The 19,795-nt window shown below is 36.1% G+C and overlaps 1 protein-coding gene across 1 annotated transcript; it reads right to left on the bottom strand.

Annotated features, from left to right (window-relative positions):
- Positions 1-288: 288 nt before the first annotated feature.
- Positions 289-18,831, bottom strand: LOC114311634 (26S proteasome non-ATPase regulatory subunit 8 homolog A). The gene is made up of 6 exons (XM_028257760.2): positions 18,531-18,831; positions 17,781-17,859; positions 3,791-3,893; positions 2,560-2,823; positions 1,545-1,656; positions 289-707 (listed from the first exon to the last, which is right to left on the bottom strand). The coding sequence occupies exons 1-6, from the start codon at positions 18,633-18,635 to the stop codon at positions 567-569; spliced, it is 804 nt and encodes a 267-aa protein (XP_028113561.2). The 5' UTR covers positions 18,636-18,831; the 3' UTR covers positions 289-566.
- Positions 18,832-19,795: the final 964 nt, after the last annotated feature.

Here is a 19,795-nt window from a genome sequence, read left to right as displayed (position 1 = left end):
CAATCCCATTCATTGTTGGTTACACTCGTAAGCAAGCATTCTTGGAAAAAATCAATTCACAGATCAATTCATTTCTAAGTTTTAAATATGAAAACTTAGGACCACATAATAATTGGTACAAAAAAAAAAGAAATCCCAAGTTGTAAAACACATAATATAAGCTTAATCAAGTAAAGTTGGTTATTACTAAAGCTTAATCACGCAAAAAATTGAAACTGAACTCACAAACATTGCATCACTAACACTACTTTGACAATGTGCTACATACATAGTGAGAGAGAGAGAGAGGATTCTTAATACAATCAGCCATTCAGTTTAATTTTCTTGTTCTCTTTACACAAGATTGCAATTAAGATAAATTGTGTTCCGTAAATGATAAGAAAGAAAAAGAAATCAAGTACTCAATTGAGGGGAAGCCAAAACAAAATGTTCTGAATGCACACTGCGAACAGTCAACAAATTTAACTACAAAAAGTGATCCTAGCACTAGGAAATAATTCAGCAAAACACAAGTTTGGCATCAGGAGGTTGGACCATAGAATGGTAGTAGCATTGACAACAATCTTTCACACTATCCGCTCCAACTCTCTTGCATAACTGAGTGTCTGATTGATGAGTTGCAGAGATGGTATCTCCTTGCAAGGTGCAGATTCTTTTGCCTTTTGGAAAATCACAAACCCGTTCTTTATCTCCCACTCAGGATGTTCCTACAAATTGCATATAAAACAATGCTTATCAAAGAACCCTTGCATTGGACACCAAATCCAGAACAAGGCTTCCATGTTGGTGGATTTTGGTATTATCATTAACACAAGGTTAATATGCTATCACTGAAGTATAAAATGAAAAACCATAAATAATGCATATATTGCAACTCCACAAAGCCCTTGCATCTAGGCTCCATTTGATTCATTGATTTGGTGATTTCAAAAAAAAAAAGGGAAGGGAAAACAGAAAGGAAATCATTTGTCTTTGTTTCATTACCTTGGAAAATAGTGCAGAAAAGAAAACATGGTGAAGAAAATGGAGAAATGTCAACTTTTAAATATCATTTTTCCCCCTTATTTTTTATTTCTTACCATTTCTTACGAATTTTTTTAATTTAATACTTATTTATGTACGACAAAATAATGAAGAAAAATTAAAAAAACTTTCTTTCTCATTTATTTCTACTTTCTTCCAGCTTTCCCTCACCATTTCCAAAGCACCAAACTGAGACCTAACAGACTATTGAGAAGCAGATAGAGAAACAACAAAAATTAAAACAGGATATAGAATCCAATTTTTATTGTGTACACACTGTAATATTCCATATCATATTACCCAACAAAATTTTGCTCAATACAGCTCTTGGCCAAGAGGGGGCAAGTTAAAATGATGGGTAATAAAGAACAAAAAGAAAACAAGAAAAATAAGAGTTGACTTCTAATTAGATGGTTAGTACTTCCCTTCAACTAAGACCACCAATGTAGATCCAGATATTAATGTATTCCATTGGTTAACAATAATAAGAATGAAAATGAGCTTAGCAGCAAGAATTTTACCTCTTTGACATATTCAAAAAGTTCTTTGTCTAAAGAGAACAACAATATTTTCCGGGCATCATTAATTGAAAGTGAATCGTAGGCCTTTTCGCTGCATCCAGCTATTTCATCTCTGCGAAAGACAATGAACTACTAAGGGCACAAAACTAACCACACTTTCTACCAAGTAGACAATGTGTGTATCTAAAGCAGTAACATACCAACCCACACTTTCCAAAGTGCTCATGCTACTAGAGTTGGAATGAACAAAATAAGAAATGACAAGAGTGAGCCATCTCTCCGCAGTGCATATGTATACATAGAGAATGTATGCGTAAATCCCACTTCTCAGGTCGCTAACTTGATATTATGAACAGATGTAGCAAAAGAGATATAAAAACATGATAACCAAAACAAATTAACATAGGTCTCATTTAATATAATTCAAATTTAGCAGGAAAGTAAATGTTGCTACGATGCAAACAATGTGCATATGTAAAAGCAGTAATACCAACCAACACTTTCCAAAGTGCACATGCTACCATAGTTGGAATGAAAAAAATAAGAAAAGACAAGAGTGATTGATCAGTCCGCAGTGCATATGTATATAGAGAATATGTGTGTAAATCCCTGTTCTCAGGTCACTAACTTGATATTATGAACAAACGTAGCAAAAGGGATAGAAAAACATGTTAACCAAAACAAATCAACATAGACCTCACCATAATTCAAATTTAGTGGGATAGTCAATGCTGCTACCAAGTAGACAAAGTGCGTATGAAAAAGCAGTAATACCAACCAACGTGCATTTAATTTCCATCACTATTTCCGCCCAAACGAAGTTCAACTATTGGCTGCAACTGTCCACCAGCAAACTCTCATAAATGCCCCCATTTTCCTCTACTTAAAAGAATACATGATATTATATGAACGGAATGAACAACTATAATCAAATAAAACACCTAAAAAATCAGATATTATTTCAACTCTTGCCTCTCCTTTTAATCTCTGACATAGGTAAAGTCACACAGTTTACCTGACTGTCTTTGCCAACAGATCCATGAAATAAACGTAAGTTTCATGGGGTACAGTCTGTCTCGCACTCAAGACACGGTTGTAAGCCCCCTCCATAAACGATTGCTCCAGTTCTACAGCATGCTTAATACAATTATTCTCCATAGCACTGGCTGAAAGCAATTCCAATTCAGTGTGGAATTCAGCAATTCTATTCTGCACAAGGAGTCTCAAAAGGTTGAGACCTAAGATAGGATACTCCTGAGGAGATGGTGGAAGGCGGCCACCGCTCCATCAAAGAAAAAAAAATTCATGACCATTACATTTCAAATTCAAAAGGTAAACAAGATAAATAAGTCAGCAGTAAGCTCACTCTCAGAACCAGACAGAAATCAACAATGGCCATGCCTGTCTCAATTGCATTATTGAACATTGACTACCCAATTTATTGACACATTGTCAACCACATTACCCCCACTATATGCCACTAGAAATAGAAAAAGTTGTTCACAATCATGAAATTAACATGTAGGATGTTTTGCTTTATTTTTAACTGCTTGAGGACTTTCTAAAAGCGGCACACTTCGACACATGGATCAGATAGGAAGGAACACAAACAAACATGTTCCAAAAATACATATACAAAAATCCTTCATATACCTTAAATCAGTCTAATTGTTTGGACAAGTTACTGTGCAGTGTCACATGTACACTAGCTCCTCCATGACCGCAAATAGGATTAGCTAATTCAAATTAATACAGATATGAAGCACATAGAAATTATAGCTAGAAGGCAATGCATTTAAAAATATGTTTCTCATCCAACACAATAATTCATCACATAGGTATGCAGCAAGACAACATAAACTGAAGGTGTTTTTGTCCATCAAATCCAACTGCTACTACTTGCACCAAAAAAAAAAAGGGTCTGATAAGAAAAATCTGGCTTCAATCTGAAGAAACCAAGATGTTAACATAATAGCCCACACAAATTAGAACATTTAAGCAATTCATTGGCTGGTTTAGTTTTCTGAGGTCATCTAACCTGTGGAGGGGGAAAAGAAGCATAGCTAGAAATTCTCCTCAAAAAATGACTCCAAATCAACTCAAACATGGCAAAAAAGTATATGACCTTTTTTATACAACCTGAAAACATGTGGTCCTCATTTCATCTTTTGCCACCCATTTTTGTCAAGGATATTTAAAATATAAAGGTCATCAAAAAAAAAAACAGAAAAGACATGAGAAGTTACTGTGCATCTGTATAGTAAGGTTTCAACTGGAAAAAATCCCTTTCAAAGGCATCCTGGTCCTCAATCTTCACACTCAAAACAACTGCACGCTCATATATATCCCCTGCAAATTGTCAGTCAGAAACATCATCAGCAAAACAGCTTAGGACTTGAAAATGGAAGTAATTTGACAAAATTTGGTACACATAATATTCAAATTTCCTTAGAATGTAAATGTAAAACTTATACATAAGTCGTGACCAGCATGCCACGTTAACCAAATCAGGTATTCTAGTCAAAATGCTAGGACTTGAAATAGTTAATCTTTTTAAAGCTACAGTTGTTTGAACAAACTCGGTCATCAGCGATTTCCATCTTTTAATTTTCCTAATCCAATTTGCAAGTATGTTTCACAAGTGCATTCACCTAAAGGGCTGTGAAAACTTGTCTTATGCGATCTTCACTTTTGATCAACTTTTCCATAGTGGTCATCACTTTTCTTACCTCAGTGCATATTGTTATTATCATCGTACCTCAACTGAAGATAGAGCTGACAGCGCTCTTACATGTCACAATACTTGGCCAACTGTCATTTGGTCTTGTAAAATAAGAAGTTTTGAATATAACAGAAATATATTCCTTCTTCCTCATATTTTCGGAATTCTTCTTCCTCATATTTTCTAAGTTGGTATCAGAGCTACAAAAAACACAGCAGCCCTAAAACCGTCATAGCCATGTCGGAAGTCACGTCCGAAACCACTTCAACCCCTGCCGCTGCCATTCCGTTGAAAACATCAAACTCTCACTCTGTCCAAATCACCACCATCCGCCTAAATGGTGATAATTTTCTCCGCTGGTCACAATCTGTCCGGATGTATATCCGTGGGCAAGGAAAGATCGGTTACATCACTGGTGACAAGAAGGCTCCTGCTGTTAATGATCCGCTGTTCGACAGTTGGGACGCTGAAAACTCCATGATTATGACATGGTTGGTCAATTCCATGGAGGAGGATATAAGCTCTAATTACATGTGCTATCCTACTGCACAAGAATTGTGGGATAATGTTAGTCAGATGTACTCTGACCTAGGAAATCAATCTCAAGTTTTCGAATTAACTTTGAAGTTGGGAGAGATTCGTCAAGGAGATGATTCCGTCACCAAATATTTCAATTCGTTGAAAAGGTTGTGGCAGGATCTTGACATCTTCAACACATACGAATGGAAATCGGTTGACGACTGCAACCACCACAAGAAAACTGTGGAAGACAGCCGTATTTACAAGTTTCTTGCCGGCCTCAACATTGAGTTCGATGAAGTGCGAGGAAGAATTATTGGCAGACCTCCTCTCCCATCCATTGGCGAAGTATTTGCCGAAGTTAGAAGGGAAGAGAGCCGAAGGAGCGTCATGCTTAAGAAAAAAGGTACTGGTGAATCAATTGAAATTTCTGCTTTAATTAGCGATGCTGCGGCCAACAAGGCTGCAAATTACCAGCGCAGGTTTGATGATAAGCCACGGGTCTGGTGTGATTTTTGCAACAAGCCTCGCCATACACGTGAAACGTGTTGGAAGATCCATGGCAAACCTGTCAACTGGAAAAGCAGAAAACAAGGAGAGAAGAATCGTGGCTTTCCTACCGCTAATGAAGCCGATTCAGGTCCCTTCAACAAAGAGCAGATTGATCAACTCTTAAAGCTGATAAAATCCAACTCCTCATCCGGTACTCCTAGTGTTTTGTTGGCACAAACAGGTAGAAATCCTAAAGCCTTCTCTTGCCTAAACTTCTCTCCGTGGATCATAGATTCCGGTGCCTCCGATCACATGACTAGTTTTTCCCATTTATTTAGTACATATTTCCCTTGTTCCGGTCATGACAAAATCAGAATAGCCGATGGTAGTTTTTCACCTATTGCAGGAAAAGGATTTATTAAACTAACTGAGAAAATTAATCTCAATGCTGTTCTTCACGTCCCCAACTTAGCCTGTAACCTTTTGTCTGTCAGTAAACTATCTAAGGATTCTAATTGTCGTGTTACATTTTTTGAATCCCATTGTGAATTTCAGGACCAGAACTCGAGGATGATGATTGGGCGTGCTAGGATGCTTGAAGGTCTTTACTACTTTGATGAAGTACCTGTTAGTAATAAAAAAGCTCAGAGCTTTAATAGTACTAGTTCAATCTCTGTTCGAGAAAAAATAATGCTATGGCACTATAGGCTAGGACATCCTAGTTTTCTTTATCTGAAACATTTATTTCCAGAATTATTTAAAGGGATTGATTGTTCTTCTTTTCATTGTGAAAGTTGCATTTTTGCAAAATTTCATCGCTCTACTTATTTGCCAAAACCTTACCAGGCTTCCAAACCTTTTTATTTGATTCATAGTGATGTTTGGGGCCCTTCTAAAATCACTACTCTTTCTGGTAAAAGATGGTTTGTTACATTTATTGATGACCATACCCGCTTATGTTGGATTTATTTGATGAATAAAAAATCTGACGTGAAAAATTTATTCACAAATTTTTACAATATGATTGAAAACCAATTTCAAACCAAAATTGGTATTTTACATTCTGATAATGGAACAGAATATTTCAATGAGCAGTTGGGTGAGTTTTTGGAAAAAAAGGGAATTTTTCATCAATCTACATGTCGGGATACTCCTCAACAAAATGGCATTGCAGAACGAAAAAATAAACATCTACTTGAAGTAGCACGTGCTATAATGTTTTACATGCATGTTCCTAAATATTTATGGGGTGAAGCAATTTTAACAGCCTCTTATTTGATAAACAGGATGCCTACAAAGGTGTTAACATACAAAACGCCTTTCGATTGTCTCAAAACTTTTTTTCCTGACACGAGGTTGTTTTCTGATTTACCCGCCAAAGTTTTTGGATGTACTGCCTATGTTCATGTTCCTAGTCAATTTCGTTCAAAACTTGACCCCCGTGCTATAAAATGTGTTTTTTGGGGTTATTCCTCAAACAAAAAGGGGTATAAGTGTTTCGACCCTCAAACCAAGAAATTTCATGTGAGTATGGATGTGTCATTTGTGGAAACAAAATCCTATTTCCCCAACACTTCTCTTCAGGGGGAGACAAGTGGAGTAGAAGACCGTTTTTGGGATATTTCTATCCCGCTCCCCAATGTCATTTATCCTACACAAAAATCACATCTGTCTGATAAAGATCACTTAGGAGAACCAAGTTCTATGGTGCCTAGTCAAGAAGATTCTTGTTTAGGGGGAGAAGTACTACAAAATGATCTAAATCCTGAGCTTCAGGTTTATACTAGGAAGCGATTTCATCTGAGGAATAATGACCCGAATGTCCACCCGAGTTCTGGCATCGAAATTTTAGGTAATCCTATTCCTTCTATTTCCGATCTTGATGTTCCTATAGCAATTAGGAAAGGTGTCCGAAATTGCATTAAACATCCTATTACAAATTACCTCTCCTATCAAAGACTGTCTAAAAACCATAGAGCTTTCACATCTAGGATTTCACACTTGTTTGTTCCAAGGAATATACAGGAAGCATTGGATGATCCGAATTGGAAATTAGCAGTCATGGAGGAGATGAATGCTTTAAGGAGAAGTGGTACTTGGGAGATAGTTGATCTACCCAAAGACAAGAAAACAGTTGGGTGTAAATGGGTGTTTACGATAAAATGTAACGCAGATGGAAGCGTTGAGAGATACAAGGCGAGACTGGTGGCTAAAGGCTTCACTCAAACTTATGGGATCGACTATCAAGAGACGTTTGCTCCTGTTGCTAAAATAAATTCCATCAGAGTATTGTTATCTCTTGCAGTAAATTCAGATTGGCCTCTACATCAACTTGACATTAAAAATGCATTTCTCAATGGTGATCTTGAAGAGGAGGTGTTCATGAGCCTACCGTCGGGATTTGAGCAGAGACTTGGAAGCGACAGAGTATGCAGATTGAACAAGTCATTATACGGACTCAAACAATCACCAAGAGCATGGTTTGAACGCTTTGGGAAGGCAGTTATCAGTTGTGGCTTCTCGCAGAGTCAAGCAGATCACACAATATTTTATAAACATTCAAAAAACAGTAAAATTGCAATTTTGATTGTTTATGTTGATGACATCATTTTAACTGGTAATGATGAAGCAGAGTTAGCAGCCCTCAAAGAGAAACTCGCAAAAGAATTTCACATTAAGGATCTGGGAGCCCTCAAGTATTTCCTCGGAATGGAATTTGCAAGATCCAAGGAAGGTATATTCGTTAATCAGAGAAAATATATTCTTGATCTCCTTGGAGAAACAGGTATGCTTGGTTGTAAGATGGTGGAGACTCCGATCGAGCCTAACTTGAAGTTACAAGCTGCTAAGGCTGAAGAAGTCAAAGAGAGGGAACAATATCAGCGACTTGTCGGGAAATTGATTTACTTGTCTCATACGCGGCCTGATATTGCCTTTGCAGTCAGCATGGTAAGTCAGTTCATGCACTCACCAGGGGCAGAGCACTTTGAGGCCGTTTATAAGATCTTAAGATATTTGAAAGGAACTCCAGGGAGAGGCTTACTGTTCAAGAAACATAGACATCTTCAAGTTGAAGTATACACAGATGCAGACTGGGCAGGAAGTGTTACAGACAGGAGATCAACATCCGGATACTGCTCCTTTGTAGGTGGGAACCTAGTTACATGGCGGAGTAAAAAACAGAATGTGGTAGCTAGAAGTAGTGCAGAAGCAGAGTTCAGAGCTGTTGCCCATGGAATCTGTGAAGTAATGTGGATTAAAAGAATTCTTGAAGAATTAAAGCTTTCTCACCCGACACCTATGAAGGTCTATTGTGACAACAAAGCAGCTATATCTATAGCTCATAATCCAGTTCTACATGATCGCACAAAACATATAGAAGTGGATAAACATTTCATCAAGGAGAAAATCAATGCTGGCATAATCTGTATGACCTACCTTCCAACAGGTGAACAATTAGCTGATGTGCTAACGAAGGGACTACACAAGAAGCAATTTGATAAGCTGACTAGCAAGCTGGCTATGGAAGATATCTTCAAACCAGCTTGAGGGGGAGTGCTGGAAATTTGTGTTAATGCATATAATAAGATAGTGGCATATGATAGTGGTGTTGGTGGTAGATAGTGGCATGTATAAAATATGATAGTGGTGTTGGTGGTAGATAATGGCATGTATAGAATATGATAGTGGTGTTGGTGGTAGATAGTGGCATGTATATAATATGATAGTGGTAGATAGTGATAATATATAATATGTAAGTGGCATATAATGGGTTATAATGATGTTTGTAATATCTCCTATATAAGGAGTGTCATTTGGTCTTGTAAAATAAGAAGTTTTGAATATAACAGAAATATATTCCTTCTTCCTCATATTTTCGGAATTCTTCTTCCTCATATTTTCTAAGTCAACTTATGTTGCATGAATTGCACACAGGGATGTGTTTGTAGACCCTGATAAGTATTGTATAATGAGCCCTGGGTCCAATGGCGGGTTTGGAGGGTGATGTAGTTAGAACTAGTATAGTTGTTATGTTTAGCACCATAAGCGTGAGTTAGAGTTAGTTGGGTCTTTTATCCTATAAATAGGTGGTTAGACATCTCTAGTATTCAGTTTTATGATATTTTGATATTGAATATTTCAGAGCTTGAGAGCTCTTGTACCCATTTTGGGATTCTCTCTCTCTAATGAAATCTCTTTCTTGATTGGCTCTATCATTTTGGTATCAGAGCCTTAGAATCTGACCTGGTTCTCCTTGACTGTATGAGGCTTCATCATCCGTAGAAATGAACAAGTTGTTTTGCCCATGTACTGCCCTGAGTCGAAGTAGCAATCTGACCTAAATTCCAAAGTCACGACTCAACCTGGGGTTCAAATCTTGATCGCAACATGAAAGCTTGACGTTCGATCTCTTGATTGGAGTTCACCTGGATCGTCTTCGACATTCTTGTTTGTAAAACCCAGAATCTGCGAAGATCATTCTGATTCGAAGAACCCATTTGCGAAAATACTGCGATTCAAAGTTGCAATCGCAATTTCGAAATCACAGAGCCCATCAGTTCGGAATCTCTGGAACTTCTTGCAACGCAATCTGGTTTCTTGAATTGAATTCGCAGGACATCTGGACTTTGAAGTTTGTACTGGCCTTGCAACCAGGGTGTTTGAGTTCAAAGCCCAACTTTGATCCAGAAGCTTTGACACACAGTTGTGACTCTCGTCCTTCAGATTGCATCGAAGTTGATTTGTGATTTGGAGTTCTTTGCAAGATTCGAAGTCGCAATCTCACGCAACTCCTGGTTCAAAGTCACAAACTGACCTGGGTTCAAGCGTTTTGAGATCGCAACCTACTGGATAGTTACAATCTGACTTGGTGGTTGAGATTCGAAGCAAAGGGTTTGATTATTGCTCAAGTTCTGAGATTTGGATTTTCTTCTTGATTCGAATTCTGGTATGTCCACATCAGTTGATTCTTGAATCTTGGTTACTAAATTCTTGATTCTTGAAATCGTAATTTGATTCTTAAATAAACGCTTGATTTTTGGCCGATTGATTCCCTTTTGGACTGTTCAAGTTGAATTCCTATGTGGGTCTGTTTCTTGACTGGAATATCTGTGCCTTTGGTAGAATTGTTGCCTTCAAACCAAAAGGTTGTAATACTTGTGTAATTGCTGTATTGGTTAATTTGGCAAAGACTATTGAGAAGCCGTCCACTGTTTTGTGTCATATTGCTGTGACTTCTAAATATTAGGTCTATCAATGGCTCAACAAGTTTGAATTTGTAGAGGTGGTTGCGATAGGGTTTATGCTACGAATTTGGGTGATGATGCCGAGGTCAATCCTCCGGTTGGAAGGGTTAATTTGGTTCCATATCAAAGAGAAGAAATGACCGAGATGAGAAGGCAAATTGTTGCTTTAACCAAGACCAAGGTTTTGAAAAGCGGTTGCGGTTGCCATAACAGTAGCGGTGGTGCGGGTGCGGTTGCGGTTGCGAAATGTAAGGCCGTAGCGTAATGGTTGCGGTAACCAGAACCGTGAATTTTTTTATTTTTTACACAATTTGAAAAAAACTTACCGATATGCAATTTTTTTTCCAGAATCATATTTATTGGGTTTTAAAATAAATTTTGATCAATTTTTGTTAATTTTTAAGTATAATGCAATATATTTCATATTTTTAAATCACTATAAATAGAGTGTTTTACATTTTATTTTAATAGTTAATGACTTTATATGTCATAAATCCATATTATACTTGTAGCAAAATTTTCTTTTATTCGACTTAGATGCATAAAATTATTTTTTTAATTATTATATTTGTGGAAGCATATAGAAATTTTAACTTGAATAGTTTTAAACAATAAATTATAAATGCTAATGTAATCATATAAAAATTAAAAAATAAATTATAAAGAAAAAATAAATTCTTTGGGTTTGGATCACTTGAATATTTGTTTTCTTTTTGGATAACCTGTAAATAAAAATAAAATAAACTAATCAACAAAAATTAACATGCATAAAATATGTATTAATATATAATTATAAGTGTTATGTTTTTTAGATATTTTACAAAAAAATCAATCACTAACTTTATATACATATATATATATATATATATATATATTTTAATCAAGCCAAATAGATAATGACCACACTTATTGTTATTATTATTTTCAAACAATACATAGATAGACACACGCAAACAAAATGATTAAGTGATAGCAGCTGAGTAGAATAGCATAGGTGTTACAGCTTCAACAAATCAATAATAGGTTCTTCATCTTCCCTCTTCTCTCTCTCTCTATCTCTTACTCCTCCATCTTCTCTCTTCTCTCTCTATCCCTCTTCCCCCATTTTTAGGCCTTTTTTTTTCTTCAAAAGAAGCAGTTCGGAACCATTACGTAATGATGCGCAACAGGCCGTTACGACACCGTTATGGCCGCTATGGAAGCCACTACAGCCGACACACCTGTGAATCTCAATCACACCACAAAAGCAAGGGTAACACTTGGTGCCTACCGCCGCAATCGTTACGTAACGCCGCATTTTGAAACCTTGACCGAGACGGTGCAACGTCTCCTACCTCCTATCGAAGGTAGTAATGGTTCCAAGGATCGTCAATTTGATGATTCCTTCGATCCTTCGCATAGGCGTAGAGCACAGTCACATGAGTTTGATTCTAAATGGAATGACACCGTAAAGGATTTAGAGTTTCTCGAATTCTATGGAAGCTACAATCTGGATGTTTTGAAGGAATGGTGAAGACAATTGAAAGTCATTTGGATTGTTATGATGTGCCAGAAGCAAGGAAAGTGAAATTGGTCTCTCAAAGCCTCAAAAGTCATACCGCTGATTGGTGGAAACAATTACAAGTTGGTAGGCAAAGAAATGGCCAAGAAAAGGTTAGAGGGTGGAGAAAGATGAGAAAGAAGCTCAAGGAGCAGCCTTTTAGTCACGTGCCATCTGTTGGTTGAGAAGCACCAAAAGAAGGGCATTTCAAATTTCGGATATCACCGAAGAGGCTTGGCAATCCGACAACCATCCTATGACTATGTCCAAATTGGTTACTCAACTAGTGTGGGAATGAAAGAGACTTTTGATGATAAACGTCATCATAAGATGCTCTTTAGTGACGAGGTGGTTCAACCAAATTATGATGCAGAAATGTGGAAGAAAGTAGTGATCATGGTCAAGATTATGATCCGGATGTTCCTATCTTTGATGTTGGAGCTTCCATCTTTAGTGGAGAAGATTATGAGCAAACACAAGGTTGTAATCAAGATGTTCCTATCTTTGATGTGGAACAAGGATATGACGCAAAATGTTTCCATCTTTGATGAACCAATGAGTGGGGCGTTCGATTACGATGAAGTTAATGTTCATGAATATGAAAAGAAAGTTGATGTTTGTGCATATGGCGGAGCTCCAATCTTTGACCACTATATGATGATGATGATAACTTCCTTGTAGAGAGCAAAGGTGTAGTGTTGTAGATGAAGCAAGTTTTGCTCTTACATTGCTTCCCATGAAGGAAGTGGTTGCAATCCCTCCTATTCCTTTTCTAGATTCCAAGAAAATTATGGTGAAGAGTCATAACATTGAAATTTCATGGGTGTTGAATGATCTTTGCTTCCAAGAAATGCTTCTTATGCTATCTTCAAAGCCATTTGTTCCACTTTGTGTTGACTTGGTACCCAACCCGGCTTTATGGAGGAAAGATGCGTTTATTTTGGGCCCATGCAAGAAGCATTATTTTGATGACATCTTGTTTCCAAAATGGCATGCTACATGGGTGGCCTATTCACACCTCAACATGGCTTCGGTTGATGTCCATAAACAAGAACTCGTTTTGATGGAAGGATATTTGCAAGGATGCTCTTGAATATAGACTTGTAACTACTTAGTCTTGTTCGGCATTGCATGTCCATCATACTTCCATAAGTCATTGTTTTGAGTCATTTTTTATTATTATTTTGTTGTCTTGAGTCAATTTGTTGTAGTCCCAACTTGAGGACAAGTTGTTTTTCTTTAGAGGGGAAGTCTGATGTAGTTAGAACTAGCATAGTTGTTACGTTTAGCACCATCAGAGTTAGTTAGAGTTAGTTGGGTCTTTTATCCTATAAATAGGTGGTTAGACATCTCTAGTATTCAGTTTTATGATATTTTGATATTGAATATTTCAGAACATGAGAGCTCTTGTGCTCATTTTGGAATTTTCTCTCTAATGAAATCTCTTTCTTGATTGGCTCCATTAGGGGCCTCCCCCAAGGGATGACGGGTTCAAATATTTTGGGTACTTTGGTAATTTCTTATTACTTCTGCATTGCCCTAATTTTTATACTTATAAATATATGAAGGGGGCACCACTTGTACTATAGAGAGTCACAGTTATATCGTTTTCTGATCTTAGTGAAAACCACAATAACCGTGGACCTAGCCCTATTCTGGGGTGAACTACGTAAATCTTTGTATTATTGTGTGTGCGTGATTTCTTTGATTCGTTTTATCTTTCATGTTTGTTACCGATCCTTGTTAGGAAGAGATGATTTCCTAACAGGACGAACACAAGAATCTAACTTTTTTGGTGTAGACACAAATATCGAAACATAAAGTGTTTCAACACATTTCGAAGTTCATGTCACAAATGTTCATTGGTTAGTTCTTGGACTAAACAGTGTCGATTATTTGAATAGCAAGTTCATATTTCCGATTTGTATTTCAGATCGTTAATTACACATTTTTAATTTAATGAAACCTCCGATTAATGAAGAACAAAAATTTAACAGAAAATAATTTAAGGAAAAGAAATATTTTATTGAAATTGTTGTGGGTTTTAAACCCTTGAATACAAAGTACAATTCTTGGGCTTGAAACCCTTTACCTATTGATTGCCATTATGCGTTTGTAGCATAGGCCCTTGAGTTCTCTGGGTTTCTCTTCTTCTTCTCTCTTGTGAAGACTTCTTTAACTCCTAATTTCTCTCTCTCTCTCTCTCTAACTTTTGATTTTTTATCCTTTCTCTTGTGTGATGGTCGTCATATTTATAGAGGGCCATATATATGTGATAAGAGTGCCTCATCTTCAATTTGAAATTCAAATTGAATGATAACGCCATTTGAATTTAGGTGTAATCATATCTAATTAACCGTATTGAGCTTTTGGATTTCATCTTGTGTGGTTCACTTGCCATAGGCTCTACAAGTGCCATCCTTCGTAGGCTCCACGTATCATTTGAGTATCTTGAGTAACATCACTGAGATATGACGTCGTTTTATTTATGCACTTCAACAGATTAAATTGATCATTTTAGGAAGTGATTACCTACAACAATCCCATCATAGGCTCTATGCGTGTCATTAACTGCTTGACTGTATTTGAAATCTGAACATAAATTTGGTTGAAATTTATGTGCCAATAGGTGGGGCAAAAGCACATCACTCCTAAAAAAGCGGGAGGGGAAGGAGCCAGAGAATAAAAAAAATAAATAATCAATGGGTTCAAATCACTTGTCAAAACTTTGCTAGTTTTTTTAATCCAACATTAAATTCCCGCCACTTGTCAAAACCCGTCATTGAAACACCTAATTTTCAAGGCATGATAACATTTATGTTTACAATTTTTATGTTTATAAATAATTTAAAAACTATATACAAAAACTCATTTGGTGCCTAATTTTGTTTCTAAAAATTATAGACAAACTACACTAAATTTTTTATTAAAAAAAAAAGTTTATTCTACTTGTTTCGAAAATAAGTTTTCATTCTTTCCACTTTCTCCTACCCCTTTTGGTCACCACCACCAACAATCAAATTTAGCAAACACATGACACAAATAAAAAATAATAGCCAAACCTTGTGTATGTGTGATAAAGATATGATATGAATGACGATCTTGTACTATTGTTAGATGAGAAAACAACAAAGATTTTTTTTATTATTATTACAATGTATCATCAAACAGGGAAATAGAATGTGTTTATAATTACAGCATAAAACACAATAAACTCCCAAAATGGGAGACATCCCAAACAAATACAATAATTACAACATAAAACACGATTATAAATAAACTCCCAAAATGGGAGTGACGTCTCAAACGAGTACGAGGGGAATAAATTTCACATGCACGTGTGAAAAGTCAAACTCTTAAGGCATGTTTGATTAGTAGGATTATAGCATAGGATTAGGATTGGGATTGGAATTGTTAGCCCATGGACTCACAATCCCATATTTGATTGCAAATTTTATTAAACGGATTACATGTACGGCGTACATTCAATCCAACAAAATTGGCAAATTTTTAATATTGAGAGGAGCTGGGGATCCTAATTTCAAGTATAACCAAACCAAACCAAACCAAGCCTTAAGTCTCATCAAATGGGGTCGGCTACATGAATCCTTCTTTTCCACGCGGCCCTATCAAAGGCCATTTCGTTAGTCAAATTAAGTAGATCCATATCTTTATTTACAACACTAACCAAATTTAATCTAGGCCTACCCCGTCGCCTAACACTTCCATCTACCATTACAGCATCGCATCTCTTCACTACTGCCTCTGTTGGTCTCCGTTGAATATGACCAAACCATCTCAATCGATTCTGTCTCAACTTATCTTCTATTGGTGCTACTCCTACCCATTTCCGAATACACTCATTCCTAATTTTGTCTTGTCTAGTCTTGCTACACATCCACCTTAGCATTCTCATCTCAGCCACACTCATCTTATCTACATATTGTTTTTTGGTTGCCCAACACTCTGTCCCATGCAACATTGCTAGTCTAATAGCCATTCTATAGAACTTACCTTTAAGTCTAGTGGATATTTGTTTATCGCATAGTACCCCAGACGCACTTCTCCACTTACACCATCCCGCCTTAATCCTATGGGCCACATCTGCATCAATCTCCCCTGCTGTTGTGATAATCAACCCTAAATAACGAAAATGTTCACTCTTAGGCAGTTCTTGGTTCTCAATCTTCACTTCTCCTCTGCTTTCATTGTTACTGTTACTAAATTTACAACCCATGTACTCTGTCTTAGTTCTGCTTATCCGGAATCCTTTAGATTCAAAAGCTTTTCTCTAAATCTCCAACTTTGTATTAACTCATTCTCTAGTCTCATCCACTAATTTCAAGTATAAAAAAATAAAATGAATACATAACAAATGGTTATCTCACTAATTTAATTGGATAACTAATCCAACACTAATTCATGAAATTATTAATCCTTTCACTACTAATCATGTTAATCAAACAAGGCCTTAACCTTCTAATAAGGTATAAAAACTCTGGCCAAGAGACTAATCTCTATAAAGAGAGTAGTTTGAAAGGTATAACTGTAAACAAATAATATACTATAGTATTGTAAAAATATAATTGCATAATGTTTTTATTGGAACCAGATGCAAGTAAAGAGTGTTCAAGTCCAAGTAAGAGGGTTTAGTAAAAATTCAAAGGACTCAATGAACCTATAATTAATATGAGCAAGTAAAATTCATTTGTTTAAATAAATAAACAAATTTAAGTGGGTTCTGCTGAACCCTCTCAATTAAGTGTAGTGGCACACTCCATGGATTGTCATGCAACATTACTAGGTTTCTTTTTTCAACCCTCAAAAGACCTCCTATTGTTGTCCCTTCAAATGTCCACAGAACACCGAACACTGCAGTCTACCACACCTTTTTATCCGATTTCTTAGGAAAAATGAACTCCAAGAAGTTAGAAGCCCACCTATTGAGAATGGCATCACCCACTCAACCCCAAAAACTGAGAAGATCAAACTTCACAGCTTGTTAGCAACTCGTATCGAATTGTATGAATCAAATCGTATCATGAATCATAGCATTCTAACGACCATGAACACGATATCACCTCCACATCACAAATCATGTCAAAAACAGCAAACTGAAAACACTCCCGCCTAGAAAGTCTCCAAGACATTCATTTTTTCTCTCCTCGAAAAATCAAATAATCGTAAAGGTCAAAATAAAGCCTTCACAGACTAGATTTTCCAAACTTCCAAAGCCCTCTGAAAACATGTATTTTCAAAACATTGTTTAAATACTTTGCATTCCCTCAAAGTTTTGTCATCCAAACCCATCCAAATGCAATATAATTGCCACCCAACAAAAAACAGTGTTTGTAATGATGATGAAGCTTTTTCTTAGCACAAAGAGGAAAGACTTGAAAATTTTAGCTCACCAGCTTAGCCATTACATTGCTTCAGTCACTTCACAATGCAGAATATATAGGCAAAATAGAAAGAGCTAAAACAACCTGTAGCTCACAAACCAAGTTAAGAACAATGGAAGAGATAAAATTCAAGAACCAGCAAAAAGGGATAGCAGTAAATGGGTTTGCTTCTCTGTTCATATCCTAGTCTTGCACAAAAACACACAACCCAAGAGGATAGAATCATGTGAATCAACAAAAGACTAGGTTTATCAACAAATAGCAATACAACTAACTAAAGGAACTCAATATTTTTTATAGATAAAGTCAAGTTACTGGCTAATGTCAACTCATGAACTGCATTGGGAGTTTCTTCAAACAATGGTGGAAGGCTTCTAAACTCTGTCAGCAAGACCTGCAAAATAAAAGAAGATGCCTCACATCATACTGCAGCCAATACGAAATCATCTTTGATCAAATATATGGAGATTGGGAGGTTCCATTCCCTCTAATTCCATCGATTCAGTTGAGTATTAGGCATCGTATACAGACAACTATGTCTTATCTCTGATACATTCCATAATTTCTTTAGCGATGGTATTGAAATACTTGTAACTGTTTTGAAAAATTTCTCACTGTCCAAATCATATACAAAAGATTTGAACAATTACGCCCAAGGCAGACCCATTTCCATACAATGTCACTAGAACGGCAGCATTATTGATAAATAAATAAATAAATAAATAAATAAATAAAAGAGTATGCCGAATACCATCCGAATTCGACCAATACATAAACAAAGATGTCCAATTTCATACCGAATACCATCTAAATTCGACCAATACATAAACAAAGATGTCTAATTTCTGGTTTTGCATCAAAGTCCCAAATGTTGCTCGCCATTGTCAATAAACACAATATATAATAGTTCAAAACTTACCGATCAAAAAAAAAAACTAGATAACAAAAATCAGTAATTAACAAATTTAGGCCTTACGAAAGTGTAAGAGGTTCTCAAAAACAAATATTAAAAACATGAAATTGAATCTGATAAGAGATAAAAATTAGGGTTTTGGGAATTGTGACCTTGAGCTGAGACAGGAGTTTGGAACAAGTATCGAAATCGTTCCGAATAAAAGCGGCCTTGAATCTCTCGAATAGCTGCGAAACCTCTGTGAGTTTCGGATCCATCTCTCTGTGTCGCTTTGAAAGCTTCTCTTCCTTGTGCAAGAAAGGGTTTGGAGGGAACTCGGGGCAGTTTGATCCGGGTACTGTGGGCTGCCAAAATTGCTGTTTCGATGGATCCGGATCTCTTCTCTGTCACTTCTTTTTTTTTTTTTTTTTTTTTTTATCAAACTGGTGATGCGGGCTCAACTCAGGGCATCTGAATTCAATTTGAATTTTTTTAAGATTTGAATAAGATATTTTCAAATTTAGTATCGATTTAGATAAAAATTTAGAAATTTAAATTAAATTTAGATGAATTTGGGTAAAGATATCAAATTTGAAACTTGAATTTAAAAATAAATATGCATATGTTGGCTTATTTTTCCTATGAAAATATTATAAATGCAAGCGTGTCAGTAAGGATTGAAAAATCTTTACAGATTAAATTCAAACCAATTATCAAGCGATTGTGTTGACGGTTCTTTTGCCTTAACAAAGAGAACTTCAAAATTGCCAAAGTGTAAAGAAAAGAAAAATTAAAAGAAGAAAGGGAGATGGAGAAAGACGATTGAGTGAATAATTAAAGTAATAATTACTTACCTCTACTCCTATACTTCGAAAAGGAAGAGCATGAAATGCTTCGAAATGAAAGTGCTAGAAATAAATGCTTCGAAATATAAATCTATGTTAAACTACTCCTAAAATAAGAAAAATGACAAGAAATATTGAAATCAATTGTCTTTGATTTGAGTTCTGGCTCTTACAATGTAGCCATTAATGGCTATTTATAGAGGAAAAAATACAGCAATAACTACTTAGTAACTACCCATTTCTTTCATCTTCATTCTTGTCTGCCATGTGTTCTTCCACTCATCCACTTTGTCCTTCATATTCTCCATCATCTCCATAACTTCTTTTAACTTCCAAATGAATAAAAGAATGCCACGTGTCTTGAAAATAATAATAATCATATTATTATTTTATGGTGCCAACATTAACCTCCAAATGAATAGGAAGATGCTACATGTCCTGCAATTATATAAATAATAAATAATAATAAAAATTGCAGATTTATGGTGTCAACATTACCCCCCACGGCCCTTAAAAATGATATTTACTTGAATTTTTGAAAGGCTGAACCAAGCACATGACTAATCTAAGCAACAAAGTGCTTCGAATGATAT

The sequence above is a fragment of the Camellia sinensis genome, chromosome 13, assembly GCF_055761805.1.
Source record: "Camellia sinensis isolate YWXY chromosome 13, ASM5576180v1, whole genome shotgun sequence".
In the NCBI taxonomy this organism is placed as follows: domain Eukaryota; kingdom Viridiplantae; phylum Streptophyta; class Magnoliopsida; order Ericales; family Theaceae; genus Camellia; species Camellia sinensis.
Note: the sequence above shows the minus strand (reverse complement) of the source record. Positions and strands in the feature narration are given on the sequence as shown.

What these genes read in the sequence shown, in the direction of transcription:
- LOC114311634 (XM_028257760.2), bottom strand. Translation starts at nt 18,635, where the DNA reads ATGGATCCGAAACTCACAGAGGTTTCGCAGCTATTCGAGAGATTCAAG. An exon ending in TCATGAGTTGACATTAGCCA is followed by an intron (nt 3,894 to 17,780) that starts GTAACTTGACTT and finishes GACAATTTGCAG; the next exon opens with GGGATATATATGAGCGTGCA. An exon ending in TTTTTGAATATGTCAAAGAG is followed by an intron (nt 708 to 1,544) that starts GTAAAATTCTTG and finishes TGCAATTTGTAG; the next exon opens with GAACATCCTGAGTGGGAGAT.